The following is a 14,004-nucleotide window of genomic DNA, read 5'->3' as shown; positions in this document are numbered from 1 at the left end:
CCCATTGGCTGACTGGGTGGTTGGCTGAGTGTAGGGTTCCCCCATTGGCTGACTGAGGGGTTAGCTGAGTGAAGGGTTCTCCCATTAGCTGACTGGGGGGTTGGCTGAGTGAAGGGTTCCCCTATTGGCTGAGTGTAGGGTTCCCCCATTGGCTGACGGGGGGTTGGCTGAGTGAAGGGTTCCCCCATTGGCTGACTGGGGGGTTAGCTGAGTGAAGGGTTCCCCCGTTGGCTGACTGGGGGGTTGGCTGAATGAAGGGTTCCCCCATTGGCTGACTGAGGGGTTAGCTGAGTGAAGGGTTCCCCCATTGGCTGACTGAGGGGTTAGCTGAGTGAAGGGTTCTCCCATTAGCTGACAGGGGGGTTGGCTGAGTGAAGGGTTCTCCCATTGGCTGAGTGCAGGGTTCCCCCATTGGCTGACTGGGGGGTTGGCTGAGTGCAGGGTTCCCCCATTGGCTGACTGGGGGGTTGGCTGAGTGAAGGGTTCCCCCATTGGCTGACTGAGGGGTTAGCTGAGTGAAGGGTTCCCCCATTGGCTGACTGGGGGGTTGGCTGAGTGAAGGGTTCCCCCATTGGCTGACTGAGGGGTTAGCTGAGTGAAGGGTTCCCCCATTGGCTGACTGAGGGGTTAGCTGAGTGAAGGGTTCCCCCACTGGCTGACTGAGGGGTTAGCTGAGTGAAGGGTTCCCCCATTGGCTGACTAGGGGGTTGGCTGAATGAAGGGTTCCCCCATTGGCTGACTGAGGGGTTAGCTGAGTGAAGGGTTCCCCCATTGGCTGACTGAGGGGTTGGCTGAGTGAAGGGTTCCCCCATTGGCTGACTGAGGGGTTAGCTGAGTGAAGGGTTCTCCCATTAGCTGACTGAGGGGTTAGCTGAGTGAAGGTTTCTCCCATTAGCTGACTGGGGGGTTGGCTGAGTGAAGGGTTCTCCCATTGGCTGAGTGCAGGGTTCCCCCATTGGCTGACTGGGGGGTTGGCTGAGTGCAGGGTTCCCCCATTGGCTGACTGGGGGGTTGGCTGAGTGAAGGGTTCCCCCATTGGCTGACTGGGGGGTGGCTGAGTGAAGGGTTCCCCCATTGGCTGACTGGGGGGTTGGCTGAGTGAAGGGTTCCCCCATTGGCTGATTTGTCCACTCTCCCGGGTCCATGCCCTTGGGTGTTCGTCTCTCTTAGGCTGCCAGTTTTCATTGCTCTCTGCCTCTCTGTCACAGCTGCCCTCCCGCCTTCCCTTCCTGCAGCCGAGTGTGTCGATCCAACGGGCGGTCCTGGGGTCTTGCCCGCTTCACCAGAGAGGGGCCCAATGCCAGGCGCAACTTTCAAGACCCCCCACCTCCCAACAAAGAAGCGAAGGAAGTCAGCAGAGAGCCCACCGCTGTCCGAAAGGAGTTCCCCTTCCACCCCCAAGGGGCGGGCCAAGCGTCGGCGGAAGAATCCCCTCTCCCCACAGCAAGTGGGCTCCCTGAAGGAATGGGCTGCTTTCCCTCAGGCTGACTGCACCAGCACTCCTGTCGTGGATAAAGCCAGGTCTTCTAGTCCGTACAGTCTCCGCCCGCTGCCGTGCTGCCCTTTGACAGTTACGAAGACCCGTAGGCCTCTGGGCACCTCAGCCGCCCAGAATTGCTCCACACCAGCTCCACCGAGGGGCCTGAACACCACCTTTGACCTCTGCGAGGTTCCCTGCCCTCCTGACGTGAAACCCAGCGCTCCTGAATGCCCTGCCTGGGAGAGCATCCAACACCTCTCTAACCACCAGGGGGCACCTTTCATACCCAGGTGGGTGCCTGTGAGCTGCAAGGCCCTCTGGCATTTCCTTCCCTTTGCAGAGGTTTGGCCCAGGCGGCCTCAGACACAAACTGTGCCAATACTTGCGGTTCCCAGTTGAAAGCGTAGGGGGCAGTCTCTGCCAAGCAGCAGGGAAGAATCCCACAAAACACAGTTCCTGCCTCCACTCTTACAATCTAAGTCAAAAAGCCGTGGCACAAAAGGAAAAAGCAATGGGGAGGGTGGAGGAAAAGGATTACACTCAGACAACAAATTCCTGATGTTACCAGGCTCTTCTAACGACCAGGTTGGGTGGAAATGGGCTGCTTGTAGTTCAGAAAGGAAAAAAACAGGCCTGTGTGGCCTTTTGATAACCCAAACGTCTTGGAAGTGGCTTTTATACAGCCAAAAGTTGCTGTCCTTACCTTCTGGGCCCTATCAGGAATCTACTTGTCACTCTTGCTGTGGCGGTTAAGGCTCTCCGTGGCCTAATTGGTACCATCACCTCCAGAGGAGATGATCCTGCTACTCTTCGTCACAAGAGAGTTGCTTCTACAATCATTTTAAGTTGGGGGAATTGGGGAGGAAGGCAGGAGCCCAGCTGTTAAAAGCAGCACAGGATGTTTCCCATTTCCCAGCAAAGTCTCCAAAAAGTGAAAACAGTTGAGACCTGTCTGCATTGCCTGAAAGTTCCTGGTCTTTAAGACAGCCTTGCAAATAGTTACTAGCCTGCAAGCATTTTTGCCACCCGGTTGGGTTTGTACATTAGGTGCAGAGGAGGGCCAGAGCGCTCCCCTTCCCAGTTCCTCTGCCAGTCTGCTCATTCGCCTCCATTCAGTTCTTTGTCGCCTGCGGCCACCAGGCAAATATTTAAGTGCAAGGCCACTTTAAGAGGTGTGGACCTTTTTTTGGCAGCCAATCCCTGCCTTTGTCCCGTATCTCTTGGCGAATTAGAGGTGGCCAGTTTCCTTGGGGTGAGGAGGGGGTGGGCAGCCAAACCCTCCTGGAGGCTGTGCTTCTTGCATTTAACTCCTGCAATCCTTTCAGTTCCAGGGCGTCCATGCCAGTGTTCACCATGAAGGGCTCCTCCATTCCGCGATCGTCCTCCTTGGCCTGCAAAGCCTCAACGCAGAAGAGGAGGCACACCACTAAGTAAGCTCACTCTCCTTTTCAATAGGCTTGTCCTGGGAACACAGCTATGTCCTCCTGGCCCTGATTGAGGTCATCAAAACAATATTGATTTTACCACGGCGGTGCCAGGTTGAGGATCCCTGCCTTCAAGGCTGCCAAACCTACTTAAAAATATCGGTGAGAAGATAATCCCTGCCCTCAGGCTCCCAGCCAAAAAGGCATGACACAAAAGGAAAAGGGGGGTGGGAGGGAGGAGGAAAAAGCTTAGGCACTAATTCTAAGCAGTTGGTCCCTTACTTTTCTCGCCCTGATCTGGCGACAGTGATCCATGTGACGGTCACCTCCAGGCTTGATTATTGTAACTCGCTCTACGCGGGGCTGCCCTTGAAGCTGACCCAGAAACTCCAGCGGGTGCAGAATGCCACGGCGAGGGTCCTTGCCCCGGGGTCACATCCATCCAGTGCTTTACCAACTGCACTGGAGTACAGGGTCAGGTTTAAGGTGTTGGTTTTGACCTTTAAAGCCCTATGCGGCCTAGGACCCTCGTACCTACGGGACCGCCTCTCCTAGTATGCCCCGCGGAGGACCTTAAGGTCCAAAATGACAACACTTTGGAGTTCCCAAGCCGCAAGGTGGTTAGATTGGTCTCAACTAGGGCCAGGGTCTTCTCAGTACTGGCCCCGACTTGGTGGAACGCTCTGTCTCAAAAGACTAGGGCCCTGTGGGACTTGACATCTTTCCTCAGGGCCTGCAAGACAGAGCCTGTTCTGCCTGGCCTTTGGTTTGGACTCAGTCTGACCCTTGTGTTTTCCCTCCCTTATGGTTTTTACCCATATGCTACTTTTAAATGAGGCTGCATTTTAAACATTTTAAATTGCATTTTAACCTGTATTTTAAATTCTCTCCCCCCCCCCCCGGTTATGTTTTTATTGTAATTTTACTGGTGTTAGCCGCCCTGAGCCCGGCTCTGGCCAGGGAGGGCGGGGTATAAGTAAAATTTATTATTATTATTAGAGGGCTTTTAATGAGGAGCAAGAACGGGGGGGGGGGATTGGAGAGGAGCTGAATGTTGCTGGCCTTTCTGCAAGGCTGCTGGAGAAGCCTTGCAACCCAATCTCTCTCCCTCTTTTTAGCCCCGCCTCCTACTCGCTGGGTGCGCCACGCAGCCGCATTGCCAGGCTCCAGGGCACGTCACTCAAGTCTTCGCGGGTCACGAGCGCACCAGGTAAACTGGGTCCAGCTAATAGTAGTGCAAGTAGTGTGTCTGCCCATATTCTCCCAAACAGTTAGGCCCACAGAGCTCTGGTTGTGAAGAGAACAAGGCTGGGGAATGCTTGAGGGGAAGAGCAGGCAGGAGAAGATTGGGAGGTGGGGAGATGCTGGAAGCTGAAGAGGTAAGAGGGTTTAGTGAGCAGGAGGAGTCTGACAGAGAGCAGTCCAGAAGCAGAGGCTGGAGAGGAAGAAGGCCAAGAAGCGGTAATGATGTACTGTATTTTTCGCTCCATAAAGCGCACCTGACCATAAGGCGCACCTACTTTTTTGGGGGGGGGTTAAAGAAAAAAAATATGTGGCTCTTGGGGGCTTTTGCGGGAGATGGGGGAAGTGAGAGAGCCTCGCTCTGTCCTTTCCGCCACTTCCTGCAAAAGCCAGAGATAGTTGCGCGAAGCCTCCCCAGGGCAGCGGGATGAAGGCTCCCCTGCGGAGGCTTCCCGGGCTACCCCAGAGCTGCTTGACCCAAAGAACAGGTCGGGGAGCAGCGGAAAGGCTGCGCGCAGCCTTCCTGCTGCTCCCCGAGCTTGTGGGGCTGGCGGGGGAAGCCCGGGTCCCCCCCCCCAGCCCCAGGGACCACACATTCGCTCCATAAGACGCACAGACATTTCCCCTTAGATTTTAAGAGGAAAACAGTACGTCTTACGGAGCGAAAAATATGGTAGGCTGCTGAAGAGTCACAGGTGTCTCCCCACCCCCTGCTGTGACAAGCTTCCATCTCCCTTTGTCTCCCAGAACCAGAAAAGGCATGAAGAGAGCGGAGGGAAAGTTAGCTCCATGCAGGCGTAGTCTCCGATTGCTTAGGGGAAAACCTTGGAGAGAAGGGGACTTAGGCAGCTATAGAGAGGTGCTTCATGGGGGCAAGACCTCCAAAGATGAGCTGCTGGGCTCATTAGGCCTGAAATGCCTGTGCAGGTCTATTTTTGCCAACTCGCTCGAGGTGGGTTCCTGCTCGCTAGCTACTGTCAGTCTAATAGGACGAATGAGACCCTGCCTTCCCCACCTTAGTTAGCTCCCACCTGCCTGCCTTCTTATTTACATACAACCAGTCAAGAGGTGGCTCTGACTGTCATTGGCTGTGGCTCCACCTATGGTTGGTCTCCCTGCCTTCCGGCTCCCAGTCCCATTGGGCACCAGTCGCTTGTGGATTTACCCAGCAACTCCCCTCCTAATCTGGGCTCTCCCTACAGGACAACCCTCTGGCAATCCTGCATGGAAATGGCGCTAGGAAGATTCCGTGGCTCCTGAAGGACTGTACCCCATCTTCAGCTGTGTCGTATTCTATAAAGATGCCTTCCTGAAAATCCTCATTGCCCACTATTTGGTCCCTCAGCATCTGCTGACAGTATATTATTCGGGATATTATCCTGTATATTTAACATAATATATATATATTAAAAACAAAAACAAAAGCAGGAAAAGATAGATATACAGATATTCCTGCTTTTGTTTTTTTTAATAGATTAGGGTTTTTTTAAAAAAAAAAACTTACCATAAAAAGCTTTAATAAAATATATGATAGAGAGAGAGAGAGAGACAGATGTAGAACAATGAAATATAAATTTATTTTTTAACATCATATCAAATATTACTTATGTCCTATTCTGGTTCGTCAGTTCTCACTTGTTTGCAATTCCTTAAATTCACAAAATTCTGAATGAATGAATTATACATTTGCCCATTACCCTACACTTTATTCTTCCAAAACATCATAAAGTTTGGTCAATGAAATGTTTGTTTTCCTGTTCCCCCACGCACTAGCAATATTTGTAAATTTTAAAGCACAAACCACATCCCATATCCTCATCATCCAATCCCTTATGGAAGGTGGTTCTTCCCCCCCCCCCTTTTTCTTTTGTGACTAAGTGTCATCTCTGTATCGACATAGAAAACCCATGATTTTGCATTACCAAATAAAATAACTACCAAGTCAAATGGTATTTTCTCCTCATCACAAGGGCAAACAAAGTTAACCTCAACAAATATAGTAACACAGAAGTGGACATTTCTCACTGGCTGCTCCAGTGTTGGAGAGCATTCTCCTTGCTGAAATAAGAATAGGCCCCATCAGTATTGGCATATCGCCGGCTTGTGAAGACGCTCCTGTTAAGACAATCCTTTCCCTGACTTGAAGCTCCTGCTCTAATTACTTGTAATTGCCGTTTTTACCCTTTTATTCGTTGTACTGTTTTTATGGGCTCCTTTTATTGTTGCATTTCAATTGTGGGTAAAATAAACACATTAACTGAAAATAATGCTTTGATGAAACTGCTTGGATGTGTATTATGCACTCATATTTTTGTCACCAGTTTTTATACAGTCGTACCTTGGATCCCGAACGGCTTGCAACTCGAACGTTTTGACTCCCGAACACTGCAAACCCAAAGTGAGTGTTCTGGTTTGCAAACGTTCTTTGGAATCCGAAAATCCTCCACAGCTTCCGATTGAGTGCCGGACGCTCCTGCAGCAAATCGGAAGCCATGTGTTGGTTGTCAAACGTTTTTGGAAGTCAAACAGACTTCTGGAACGGATTCCATTCGACAACCAAGGTATGACTGTACTCGTAAACCAATCAAGCATCATATAAATAGATGATTATAATATCAAGTGTGTGGTCACAGCACACTAGAGCCACAGTTGCGAAGCCTGCTTCCTCGGTGCATATTCCTTCAGGGCTGCAGCCTAATTTCTTGATGGGTTACTGTAGCACACTGGGAAACAGGACAGCTCGAGGGACTGTGACAGCATTGCTCGGAAGCTCAGTGAGATGTGACTTTAGGGCTTTGCCAAATACAGAAGTGGAAAGGAGAAGGACTGTGAGCTCTGACCTTTTGAGCTGGTGAACTCAGTGTCTTGCTGGCTCTTTCCTGGTGAATGGTAAGAGAGGAGTGGGTGGAGAAACAAAGGGATGATTGGGGCACTGTGAAGTACAGTCATACCTCCGCTTATGTATCCCTCTGGATATGTAAAATTCGGGATGCGAACACGGCAAACCCAGAAGTATTTTTTCGGGTTTCGCTGTATGCGCAGAAGCACTCCTCCAGTTGTGAATTCCTCGGGATGTGGCCGGACCTCAAACGGATCCCATTTGCAACCGGAGGTAAAGGTAAAGGGACACCTGACCATTAGGTCCAGTCGTGGCCGACTCTGGGGTGGCGGCACTCATCTCGCTTTATTGGCCGAAGGAGCCGGCATACAGCTTCCGGGTCATGTGGCCAGCATGACTAAGCCGCTTCTGGCAAACCAGAGTAGCGCACGGAAATGCCGTTTACCTTCCCACTGGAGCAGTACCTATTTATCTACTTGCACTTTGATGTGCTTTCGAACTGCTAGGTTGGCAGGAGCAGGGACCGAGCAACGGGAGCTCGCCCCGTTGCGGGGATTCGAACCGCCGACCTTCTGATCGGCAAGTCCTAGGCTCTGTGGTTTAACCCACAGCACCACCCACGTCCCGAGGTACCACTGTAGTATTATTGGATGACAAATGCCACTCTATTCTGCTTTGGTCAGACCACGCCTGGGATATTGTGTCTGGTTCTAGGCATCCCCATTGAAGAAGGCAATTGACAAGATGGAACGTGTGCAGAGGAGGGCAGCCAAGATGATTAAGGGTCTGGAAATGAAGTCTTATGGGGGATTGAGGGAGTTGGCATGTTTAGCCTGGAAAAGAAGAGACTGAGAGGAGATGATAGCCATCTTCAAACATCTAAAGAGCTGTCACATGGAGGATGGAGCAAACTTGTTTTCTCCGGAGGCGGGCCCTCAAACCAACGGCTTTCAAGTTACAAGGAAGGAGATTCCTACTAAACATCAGGAAGAACTTTCTGATAGTAAGAGCTGGTCGACTGTGGAACAACAGGCTCCCTCGGAAGATGGTGGACTCTCCTTCCTTGGAGATTTTTTTAAAAAAATATTTGTTGAATTTTCACAAATTATATAAAACACATACAATACAAACATACACACATAAACAAAACATGTACAATTTCAAATCCTTATTTTCTTAAAACTTACTTCACCGACCTCCTCATACCTCCCCTTTCTGCATTCCAATTTCAAATATTTAGTTCAGCAAATCCTCACCCTTAATTTAATCTAATTGTAATCCTTTCTTTTCTTTTAACTTAATCTTTACAGCTGTATTCCACTTACTTTCTATAGCCGCAACATTTTAACACTCATTAATTTTACAATGTCTTTTAAGATAGATCTTAAATTTCTTCCAATCTTCTTCCGCCGTCTCTTTTCCCTGGTCTCGGATTCTGCCAGTCATTTCAGCCAGTCCCATGTAGTCTATCACCTTCATCTGCCATTCTTCCAAGGTGGGTAGATCTTGTGTCTTCCAATACTTTGTGATGAGTATTCTTGCTGCTGTTGTAGCATACATAAATAAATTTCTGTCTTTCTTTGGCACCAATTGGCCGACAATGCTCAAGAGAAAGGCTTCTGGTTTCTTAAGGAAAGTACATTTAAGTACCTTTTTCATTTCATTATATATCATTTCCCAGAAAGCCTTAATCTTTGGGCACGTCCACCAAAGGTGAAAGAAAGTACCTTCAGTTTCTTTACATTTCCAACATTTATTATCAGACAAGTGGTAAATTTTTGCAAGCTTGACTGGAGTCATGTACCACCCTTCCTTGGAGATTTTTAAGCAGAGGTTGGGTGGCCACCTGCCACAGATGATCTAGTTGAGATTCCTACATTGCGAGGGGTTGAACTAGATGACTCTTGAGGTCCCTTCCAAGTCTGCAGTTCTGTGATAAGGCTATGAGTGGCTTACCTCCATTTTCGGAGGCAGTATGTGTCTGAATATCAGCAGCTGGGAACTGCAGGTGGGGAGAGGGTGGCTATGCTAAGGTCCTGCTCAAGAGGCTTCCCACAAGCATCTACAGTTGTACCTCGGGTTACATACGCTTCAGGTTACAGACCCAGAAATAGTGCTTCAGGTTAAGAACTTTGCTTCAGGATGAGAACAGAAATCGTGCTCCGGCGGCGCGGCAGCAGCGGGAGGCCCCATTAGCTAAAGTGGTGCTTCAGGTTAAGAACAGTTTCATGTTAAGTACGGACCTCCAGAACAAATTAAGTACTTAACCCGAGGTACCAATGTATCTGGTTGGCTACTGTGAGACCAGGGTGGTTGGCTTGGTGGGCCGCTGCCTGGACCCAGCAGCTCTCTTCGTACACTCAAATCGCCCAAATTTGTGATTTACTTGTGGGAAAGTGATCCCTTAAACCGGCCTTCAAAAGCTTTTGCTGGAGGAGAAGCATTTTCAGAAAGCCAAGCCATCCGACGCAAGGGGACGTCGGGCCTGAGAGAGCCCCGTGATCCAATCTGCACATTGTCCTGAGCGCAGCAAGCAGTTCAAATTGCACCGGGTTCCTGACGCAAACTCTTCTGACAGCCCATCGTCCATCTTTGGCTAGCCCCAGGAGCGGTTAAAAGATCTGTATCTGAACATTCACCCTCTGGGGAGATGTTACCCACCCCCCTTCCCAACACACACACTCCTGCCACGCTTCCTGACCTAGTTTAGAATAGAGCTTGTCTTGTCAAGAAAAGTGGCCGCAGATGGGGCCCGGCTTGGCATTCTTAGAGGCAGAAAGATTATAATTAAAACTCCCAAACTCCCTTTGAGTAGGTGCCTCTCATTAGGAAGCGATGGGAAGCAGAAAGTCCAATTTCGTATCCGCTCGCTAAAGCGACGGGCATATTTCTATCCCCCCTCCCCCCGATAATTTTCCACCTTTGATCTCGTCTTGCGTAGGTGCTGTGGAGCAAAGAATATTCAAGGGAGATTTAGCTGAGATTCTTGCCGGTCACCCCAAAGACCTTCTTCCCCTTCCCAGCCCTCGTTCTTAATATGCTCCCGCTCTTCTTCTTCACATGCCAGGCCTCGCCTCGCTCAAGTGCAAAGCCATCACCTCAGAGATAACAAGCCTGGTGAAGCAGAAGAGAGGGACGCCTGTCTCGGTTCAAGCCTCCACCTACCTGTTCGCAGTCTGGAAGCGTTGCAGGGATGCAATTAAACACCACACAGCTCTGTGTGGTCGAGCAGAGAGAGGGGGAGGGAGACCTGTTTGTGCTCTGGAGAAGTCTGATTTATTAGTGAAACGCAGGTGCGAGCCAGGACTTTCAGGTCTCGTTGAGTTCGGTGCTTCGTTCTCTCAGTGAAATTGATTTTTTTTAAAAAAAAAGATATTTATTGAAAGTTTTTAAAATATAGCACAAAAATGAAAAATAAACATACAAAATAAAAAACAATTAAAAACACACATTAATTTTCAATAACATAACTTCCATACACTTATTTCCTCAGACCTCCTCACACCTCCCCTCCCTGTATTCCAATTCAGTTTGTTAGTTCAGCAAATCCTTACCATTAAGCTTTTACCCATTTATAAACCTTTTTTTTCGTATCTCCTAAAGCATTACAGCTGGAAACCACTTAGTTTCTATCCAACATCCTTCTAACATTCATTAATTTTACAATATTTTTTTAAATAGTCTTTAAATTTCTTCCAGTCTTCTTTCACCGACTCTTCTCCCTGGTCTCGGATTCTGCCCGTCATTTCAGCCAATTCCATGTAGTCAATCACCTTCATCTGCCATTCTTCCAGAGTGGGTAGATCTTGTGTCTTCCAATACTTAGCGATGAGTATTCTTGCTGCTGTAGTAGCATACATAAAGAAAGTTCTGTCCCTCTTTGGCACCAATTGATCGACAATGCCCAGGAGAAAGGCCTCTGGTTTCTTCAGGAAGGTATACTTAAATACCTTTTTCAGTTCATTATATATCATTTCCCAGAAAGCCTTAATCTTTGGGCATGTCAGTGAAATTGATTGATTCCCCCCACCCCCAATAAAAGGGTTGAGATGGTATAAATTGGGGAGACCTGTTTTTAAACCGTTGCTCAGCCATGAACCTCCCCAGGAGACCTCGGACCCTTAGTTATCTCTCTGCCTAATATTATCACCTCACAAGGTTGTTATGAGGATAAAATGGGGGTTTGACCATGGGCATAGCCAGGATTTATGTTAGAGGGGGGCAGGACACCATCCTCTGTCTGGCTGTGTCTAGCAGATTTGGAATAATAATAATAATAATTTATTATTTATACCCCGCCCATCTGGCGCAGTTTCCCCAGCCACTCTGGGCAGCTCCCAATCGAGTGCTAAAAACAATACAGCACCAAACATTTAAAGCTTCCCTAAACAGGACTGCCTTCAGATGTCTTCAAAAAGTCAGGTAGTTGTTTATTTCCTTGACATCTGATGGGAGGGCGTTCCACAGGGCGGGCGCCACTACCGAGAAGGCCCTCTGCCTGGTTCCCTGCGACCTCACTTCTCGCAGTGAGGGAACCGCCAGAAGGCCCTCGGAGCTGGATGTCAGTGTCCGGACTGAACGATGGCGGTGGAGATGCTCCTTCAGATATACTGGACCGAGGCTGTTTAGAGCTTTAAAGGTCAGCACCAACACTTTGAATTGTGCTCGGAAATATACTGGGAGCCAATTCAGATCTCTCAGGACCGTTGTTATGTGGTTCCGGCGGCCACTCCCAGTCACCAGTCTAGCTGCCGCATTCTGGATTAATTGCAGTTTCTGGGTCACCTTCAAAAGTAGCCCCACGTAGAGCGCATTGCAGTAGTCCAAGCGGGAGATAACCAGAGCATGCACCTCTCTGGTGAGACAGTTCGCAGGCAGGTAAGGTCTTAGCCTGCGTACCAGGTGGAGCTGGTAGACAGCCACCCTGGACACAGAATTGACCTGCACCTCCATGGACAGCTGCGAGTCCAAAATGACTCCTAGGCTGCACACCTGGTCCTTCAGGGGCACAGTTACCCCATTCAGGAATGAAATATGTCGACAACAGTTGTTTTAAATTGCTTTCTTTTGACTCCCAAGTGCTCAGAAAAATCTGTCAAAATCTTTCTACAATTTCTACTTTTAGTTAAATATTTTTAATTATTTATTTGGGGGGGGAGAGAGCTGCTCTCCTGGCTACACCCATGGGTTTGATACATGCACACTGACCCATACACAGCTCTGAGCTGCTAGGAGGGAAGGCAGGGTGGAAGGATGATAGATTGTAAATTGGTAGCTTGGTTGCATGGCTTGTAGGCTATGCCTCTGCCGGTCCCCTGGAATGGATGGCAGGTACATCTGAACATAGGGACGCGGGTGGCACTGTGGTCTAAACCACTGAACCGCTTGGGCTTGCCAATCAGAAGGTCGGCAGTTTGAATCCCTGCAAGGGGGTGAGCTCCTGTTGCTCTGTCCCAGCTCCTGCCAACCTAGCAGTTCGAAAGCACACCAGTGCAAGTAGATAAATAAGTACCACTGCGGTGGGAAGGTAAACAGCATTTTCGTGCGCTCTGGTTTCCGTCACTGGTTGCACCAGAAGTGGTTTAGCCATGCTGGCCACATGACCCGGAAAGCTGTCTGTGGACAAACGCCGGCTCCCTCGGCCAGAAGGCAAGATGAGCATTACAACCCCATAGTCGCCTTTGACTGGACTTAACCATCCGGGGGTCCTTTACCCCTTTTACCTTGCATCTGAATGTGCCAAGACATGTGAGCAGAGGAAGAGCCAATGGCCCATCTAGTCCAGCCTCGTGTTCTCACAGCGGCCAGCCAGATGCCTGAGAGAAATGCTCAAGCAGGACTCCTATACAAGAGCATGCTCCGCTCCTCCAGTTTCCAGCCCCTGGGATTCAGAAGACCATGGAGACAGAGCACAGCCATCACAGTGAGTAACCATGGGCAGCTTTATCCTCTACGAATCTGTCCAATCCTCTTTTAGACCTGATACGGAAGGGGGGGGGCATGTCTTCTTCACCTCCTTCTTCGCTACAATATATCCATTTATTTCCAATTGTCAATGTCAAAAGGGACTGAAATCTATAAAATTCATAGCAAATCAACGTGCCAATTTGCTCAATTTCTCTAGGACCCCATGACACCTCCCCTGTCCTCCATAATCCCTCAAGCAACATGTCAAGACCCTAATCTGGTCAAATTGCTCTGCCAAGCCCTTCCTCCGGGCGATGCCAGGTGACAGACTATGCATACATGGACCATTGTCTTCTCAGGATGTGCTTATCTGCGCATATCTCCAGCTCTGCATATTCCCCCCCTCCTCCATATGTTAATCCGGTGTAACCCAACCTCTTCCTAATGTATTCATGATGTAATCTGTGTAACCCAACCTCTTCTTAATGTATTCATGATGTAACTGGGATGTATTTTGCACTGTATTCTGGGACATGGAGGGAAATTTCAAAAGTTCATGTCACCCCTTTCTCACTGTTCAATCTCGCCTTGAACATGTTGCGCAATAAACTTGGATCTTCTGCAGTTTGCTCCTGTCCAGCTGAGCTCATTTTCTTCTGCAGGGACCTGCGGACCTAGTCCGATGAGCTGGGTGGCAGAGTAGCCCCGCACCCAGATTTTTCCGTAACAGACCCATCCAAGTTGGTGATCCTCCCTGCCTCCTGTGGAAGTGAGTCCCACGGTTTAACGATGCGCTACATGCTCCCAACAGTTGTTTGGGCAAAGGGCTTCCTCTGGCATCCAAGGATGACAGCTACATTTGCTTACTAATGCTCCAAATTAAGGTAGTGAGCTTCTGAGTTACACAGAGCTTCTCTTCAAGCCTAGGAGCGCTTCACCCCTGGTGGTTGCTGCTGGGGGAACGAGTGGATTGTGCCAACCAGTTGTGCCTGAAATTGTTAGGAAGTGCTATTTTATTTATTTCGGTGGTTTTTTAAATAATTTTTATTTGGTTTTACAAAACAAAAAATTACAACAATACCAACTACATCGAGCCAGCTCAGCCCAGAGGT

At 49.2% G+C, this 14,004-nt stretch overlaps 1 protein-coding gene across 1 annotated transcript in view; it reads left to right on the top strand.

The window, feature by feature from the left end:
* The window catches only part of KIF18B (kinesin family member 18B), a 30,906-nt gene extending 24,795 nt beyond the window's left edge, over positions 1–6,111 (top strand). The window contains exons 13-16 of the mRNA XM_081166254.1: positions 1,209–1,770; positions 2,806–2,910; positions 4,023–4,114; positions 5,349–6,111. Coding sequence (XP_081022380.1) covers positions 1,209–1,770; positions 2,806–2,910; positions 4,023–4,114; positions 5,349–5,386 — 797 coding nt within the window. The 3' untranslated portion in view covers positions 5,387–6,111. The remainder of the gene's footprint in view (positions 1–1,208; positions 1,771–2,805; positions 2,911–4,022; positions 4,115–5,348) is intronic.
* The last annotated feature ends 7,893 nt before the right edge of the window (positions 6,112–14,004 follow it).

Source organism: Podarcis bocagei, assembly GCF_964188305.1.
Source record: "Podarcis bocagei genome assembly, chromosome: 13".
NCBI lineage: Eukaryota > Metazoa > Chordata > Lepidosauria > Squamata > Lacertidae > Podarcis > Podarcis bocagei.
This window is presented reverse-complemented; position numbering and strand designations above follow the sequence as displayed.